General features: G+C 51.2%; 1 protein-coding gene across 1 annotated transcript; it reads left to right on the top strand.

The window, feature by feature from the left end:
- The first annotated feature begins 972 nt into the window (after nucleotides 1-972).
- gck (glucokinase (hexokinase 4)) lies at nucleotides 973-5,693 on the top strand. The gene is made up of 10 exons (XM_067227687.1): nucleotides 973-1,079; nucleotides 1,726-1,888; nucleotides 2,301-2,455; nucleotides 2,671-2,790; nucleotides 2,906-3,001; nucleotides 3,160-3,259; nucleotides 3,375-3,558; nucleotides 4,297-4,452; nucleotides 4,719-4,952; nucleotides 5,119-5,693. Exons 1-10 carry the CDS (start codon nucleotides 993-995, stop codon nucleotides 5,264-5,266), a joined length of 1,443 nt encoding a protein of 480 aa, XP_067083788.1. The 5' UTR covers nucleotides 973-992; the 3' UTR covers nucleotides 5,267-5,693.
- Nucleotides 5,694-5,969: the final 276 nt, after the last annotated feature.

Here is a 5,969-nt window from a genome sequence, read left to right as displayed (position 1 = left end):
GGGTCACTGCTACACTCCCTTGGCAAACTTTTTAGTGCTAGTTGGGAAAAGGTCACATGGATCTATCAGATTGACCTCGTAACAGTTAGGGGGCCAGGTGTATTTAAAAACGTTTTAGTGGACACAAGCACTACAGAATTTCAAAGCAGTATTTGTTTTAGGGGGTCATTCCCCCCACACAGGGAGTTAAAATTACAGTTTAATTTCTAAATTTAGATGTCTAAATTGACTTTGTGCCCTTGCTTATCTGACTGGCGTGACCAATGGGGGCCATGTCCTTGGGGTCAGATTGATGCACTTTATGATGGTTTTCCAAGGATGCTTATGAAACACCATCCTTGCTGTAAAGCGATCGATGTCCGTGGGTTGAGCACGAGTTCACAGCACTGCTAACATACTTCCTACAGATCAAACACCAGTAAATCATTGTTAGGGGTCTCAACTCTTCATATACGGGTTAAACCTTGATGTGTGTGGATTAGTCTTTCTACTCAGTTAAAACGTGAGATACCGAAAATCCAGGTTAAACATCTACCAGGTCAACTGTGTAAGACTGACCAGGTAGAAGGTTTCACGTGGATAAAAGGTGAACATAAAACATGAGATCAGATGTGATATGTGGATATGTTTCTAAGAAAAAGCAGCACGCTGTGAAATCATGCTCCCTCCTGAGAAGGGCGTTGTTTCACCCATGTTTAAGCGTGTTTATCAGTTAAAAGTGAAAAGGCTTCGGACTCCAAAAGAGATACAGATGTGTGTGTGAGTGTGTGCATGTGAACCCCGTGGCCAGGTGAGGTGAAGGCTAAAGAGGTGTGCACACAGATGGCCCGTCCTCAGAGCCGACCCACTCTGCCTGATCGTATAAAAGATGTCGTGTCCCTCTACAGATCGCGCGTGCTCACAGTTTCCACACACACACAGACACACACACACAGCTTGCGGAACTTTCTCGCCCGCACATCTCGAAGCACAGAAAGAGCAGAACATCTCGAATGCCTGTGAAGACCCCAGCTGTCGAGTCTCACCAAATGTTGAACATGCCTTGCGTCTACAGGTCCGTGGTAGAGAGGATCTTCATGGTAAGACAGTGTTCGGTCTCCACTCGGTCTTCATTCACCAGGCACTCTGATTCCTTGTTAGGGGGTGCATGTATCGTGTGTTTCGGGTCATGTGTTGACTGTTTTGCTTGCAAACCTGCAAGACGGTTGTGTGTATGGTCTCCACACACGCTTCGTATTAGACATTCAGATATGTGCCGTCCTGTCATGTGGGAAATATGAGAAATGCCGTCCATCACTGTGGTGAGGGTCAGAATATGACTTTGAAACGTTTTTTTGAAGTCGATTTTTGTGACATTGGCTGAATGAAGGTTTGACGCATCAGAAGCAGAACAGAGAGAGTGGAAGAAGACATTTCAGTTTTTGCTTTGTGGACTTTGTCTTACTTCCATGACACGTATTCTCTATGAGGTGATTAGTCTACCAAGCTCCTCCTTCCTCCCTTCTCAGACGGATTCGAGCACTTTCGTTTATCGCCTGACATTCACCCTGGCTCCTCCTGCTTTATAGTGACTGCTAGCAACGTAATCGCCACACCATAAAAGTATTGTGTCCTCCTCTCCTTTTGTCGTTCATTTCGCTGATGCTTGTATCCAAAGCAACGTACAGGGGGAACCACAACGTGTGGTCACATGCTCTCCCGCTGAGCTCCGCCTCTCCTCTGCAGGTGGAGCAGATCCTGTCCGAGTTTCGCCTGGAGAAGGAGGATCTGAAGGAGGTGATGGGGAGGATGCAGAGGGAGATGGACCGGGGGCTGCGTGTCGAGACTCACGAGGAGGCCAGCGTGAAAATGCTCCCCACTTACGTCTGCTCCACCCCCGAAGGATCAGGTGGGCACTCTGTTCCTAGGGGGGGAGCGGGTAGGGAACATTAGCACTACACACTAGATAAGTCCACGCTCTCTGGGGATGGAAGATAAGTACACACTCTCTAGCGATGGAAGATAAGTACATGCTCTCTGGGGATGGATGATAAGTACACGCTCTCTAGGTATGGAAGATAAGTACACACTCTGGGGATTGAAGATAAGTACACGCTCTCTAGGTATGGAAGATAAGTACACACTCTGGGGATTGAAGATAAGTACACGCTCTCTAGGTATGGAAGATAAGTACACACTCTGGGGATTGAAGATAAGTACATGCTCTAGGGATGGAAGATAAGTACACACTCTCTGAGGATGGAAATTCCAAGATGGCAGGCCTCAGTCTTGTGTTTCGATGTTCGTGTGTGTTCCTTCAGAGGTGGGGGATTTCCTGGCTCTGGATCTGGGAGGCACCAACTTCCGGGTGATGCTGGTCAAGGTGGGTGAGGACGAGGAGCGGGGGTGGAAGGTGGAGACCAAGCACCAGATGTACTCCATCCCAGAAGATGCCATGACAGGCACTGCCGAAATGGTGAGTGTGCACTCGGAAGTACGCACTCGGAGAGCACTCAGAAGTCGACTTCAAAGTGTACTCAAGTCTACCCAAAAGTCTCCATGGAAGCCTGCTTGTAAAAATGACCAAGTGTGAAACGTTTGACATCCACCCCCTTTCTGTTTCCTGTCACACTTGTAATGTGGTTTCGCGAACCCCCTTCCCCCGTCCTCCTACCTGTCTCCTCCCTACAGCTGTTTGACTACATTGCAGAGTGTATCTCAGACTTCCTGGACAAACATCACATCAAACACAAGAAGCTACCTCTTGGCTTTACCTTCTCCTTCCCTGTCCGACACGAGGACATCGACAAGGTGCGACACGCACCTACACAGAAACACATGACATTTTCAGTTTGAGTTGAAGACTTTAAAAGGAATTGGAACCGGATGTTGACTGAGTCCTCTTCCTTTCCTCTCCTCCTCTCAGGGAATCCTGCTGAACTGGACCAAGGGTTTCAAGGCTTCGGGGGCAGAGGGCAACAATGTGGTTGGGCTGCTTCGAGACGCTATCAAAAGGAGAGGGGTAGGAATTCCAGTTACTACACCCCACCCACATGTGTCCCTCATTGTGAATGTGAGGGTGCCTGTTTCTCATATGGATGTGAGGGTGAATGGTCATATGGATGTGAGGGTGAATGGTCATATGGATGTGAGGGTGAATGTTCCTCACGTCTGTTGCAGGACTTTGAGATGGATGTGGTCGCCATGGTGAATGACACCGTCGCCACCATGATCTCTTGCTACTACGAGGACCGCAGCTGTGAAGTGGGGATGATCGTAGGTAAGGAAACACACACACACACACACAGACACAACACCCCCTCCCCCCTCTTACCACCTCACCCCCCACACACACACACACCCCTCCCCCTCAGCCCTCTCCCCGTGTGCCTCAGGTACGGGCTGTAACGCCTGCTACATGGAGGAGATGGGCACGGTGGAGCTGGTGGAGGGGGAGGAGGGCCGCATGTGTGTGAACACAGAGTGGGGGGCCTTCGGGGCCAACGGGGAGCTGGAGGAGTTCAGGCTGGAGTACGACAGGGTGGTGGACGAGACCTCCCTCAACCCTGGAAAGCAGCTGTGAGTCCTCCCCTCCCTCCCCTCCTTCCCTCCCTCCCTTCCTCCCTTCCTTGGTTCCTTCCTTTCCTCCTACCTTTCTTCCTTGTCTTCTTCCATCCATCCATCCTTCTTTCCATGCATCCTTCCTTCCTTCCTTGCAATCTTCCTTCCCTCCCTCCTTGCATCCCTTCCTTCCATCCACTCTTGCCACCTTCCTTCCTTCTTTCCTCCTTCCTTTCTGTAGCCTCAGGGTCAGACACGTGTGTGAAGGTTTTCTGTTTGTCCCATGCAGCTGAGCATGAGACGGCCACCTCGGTCTGACGCGTACCTGCGCGTTGCTAGGTAACCGTGTTGTTTTTCCCCACCTCTGTTTGTGAATGGCGGGATTTGTGCGGACGTCAGTGGGCTGTCTCCGGGCACAGGGGGCCAGATTAACGAGTTCTCTCTTTCTAGGGGCCTAATGATTGTTTACTCTGCGCCCTGACAACCACTGACCTGGTTAGGCTGGACCTCTCCCCTCCTCTCTCTCTCTCTCTCTCTCTCTCTCTCTCTCTCTCTCTCTCTCTCTCTCTCTCTCTCTCTCTCTCTCTCTCTCTCTCTCTTGATGACTGGGATGTTCACGTGTTTTGTGACGCACGTTTCCTCCCCCCCCCCTCCTCCTTTTTTCCTCTCTCCCACACTTTCCTTTCCCCTTTCCTACACCCATATCTTGTTTTCCTCCCCCCCCCCCACCCCCCGCCTTCTCGCCGGCCCCCGCAGCTATGAGAAGCTGATCAGCGGGAAGTACATGGGGGAGCTGGTGCGTCTGGTGCTGCTGAAGCTGGTCAACGAGGAGCTGCTGTTCGACGGCGAGGCGTCCGAACAGCTCAAGACCCGCTTCAGCTTCGAGACGCGCTACGTCTCCCAGGTCGAGAGGTGAGGGGTCGCCGTGAGGTCACAAGTCACTCCCCCCGCTTGCCCCCCGTAGAACTTCCCGACTATACCTCGAACGATTTGTACGGTTGGCACACAAGCAGTTGACCCCCTTCCACCCCCTATGACTCCTCGCAGACATCCACCTCACGAATCCACAGCACCTGCACTTTCCCCTCCTAGCATGCACACACAGAGAACACAGGGAGCCTTCCTGCGTAACACAGGGAGCTACACACACGTGTCATGTCCCTTCCTGTTCCCCTCAGTGACTCGGGCGACAGGAAACAGATCTACAACATCCTGTCCACGCTGGGGGTGCTGCCGTCGGAGCTGGACTGCGACATCGTGCGCCTGGCGTGCGAGAGCGTGTCGACGCGCTCCGCCCACATGTGCGGGGCGGGGCTCGCCGCCGTCATCAACCGCATGCGGGAGCACCGCAGCCAGGAGGAGATGAAGATCACCGTGGGAGTGGACGGCTCCGTCTACAAGCTCCATCCGTGGTGAGGAGGGCGGGAGGGAGGGAGAGAGGGAGGGGAGGACGGGGGTTGGGAGGGGGGGAAAGAGGAGGGAGGGAGAAGAGGGAGTGGGAGGATAGGGGGGAAGGGAGGGAGGGCGTGACAGTCGATGACAATTAACCCGTCGACTCTCTGTTCTGAACCTCCTCAGTTTCCAGGCGAGGTTCCACAAGATTGTCAGGGAGCTAACGCCTCACTCTGACATCACCTTCATCCAATCAGAGGAGGGCAGTGGACGGGGGGCGGCCCTTATCTCGGCGGTGGCCTGTAAGATGGCAGCGTGCATGCTGACACAGTGATGAGGGCCAGGGAACTGCTGCCTCCTCCCTGTAGGGGGCGATGCAGGTAAACCTTTTGGGCTTTGGGGGCTGGTCATGCAGGGTGGTCTAGTCTCTCTCTGGCCCAGAGTGTCAGCCAGACGCTATTCTGCTGAGAGATCTTCTGGAGATATGTGGATGTATAGAAAACCCACATCTACCATGGTTTAGAAAGAGACTGATGGCACTGTTGGAACTCCACAGTGTTTCTGAAATGAGAATGCACTAGTGGTTCACCCATGACACAATGGTGGAAAATGTGTTCAATTGCCATAGTGTTGCTATAGAGTGTGTGGGAGTGGATGAGACAGTTCGCAATGGAGGCTCATTTGTTCATATTGCTGTAATGTACTGTAACAACTATGTCCATGAGATATGTCCTAAAACATGAGAAATATCATGTTGTAGTCTGCTGTTTGTTTAATTCCAAAATTGTTACTTTTGAGATACTCAAATGTATCTGTCTTATAGTTTACTAGTGGACCATAGTCTTGTCACTTACTGTTCTTTAATTGAATTTGAATGTCTTTGATATTGTATATATTGAAGATATGTTTACGTATTATCTCGTAGTTCTTAAGTGCTGTGTATCAGTTATAATTGAGTGTGATAACACATGTAATGACGTCGTCAAATGTAAACTCATGCTTAATCGTTGTAAATAAAGTTTACTGTAGCGTGACGC

The sequence above is a fragment of the Osmerus mordax genome, chromosome 24 (genome assembly GCF_038355195.1).
Source record: "Osmerus mordax isolate fOsmMor3 chromosome 24, fOsmMor3.pri, whole genome shotgun sequence".
In the NCBI taxonomy this organism is placed as follows: domain Eukaryota; kingdom Metazoa; phylum Chordata; class Actinopteri; order Osmeriformes; family Osmeridae; genus Osmerus; species Osmerus mordax.
Note: the sequence above shows the minus strand (reverse complement) of the source record. Positions and strands in the feature narration are given on the sequence as shown.

Excerpts from the sequence above, each read along its gene's own strand:
- gck (XM_067227687.1), top strand. The coding sequence starts at position 993 with ATGCCTGTGAAGACCCCAGCTGTCGAGTCTCACCAAATGTTGAACATG. Across the intron at positions 3,002-3,159 it reads ACGCTATCAAAAGGAGAGGG|GACTTTGAGATGGATGTGGT; the intron begins GTAGGAATTCCA and ends CGTCTGTTGCAG. Across the intron at positions 4,453-4,718 it reads TACGTCTCCCAGGTCGAGAG|TGACTCGGGCGACAGGAAAC; the intron begins GTGAGGGGTCGC and ends TGTTCCCCTCAG.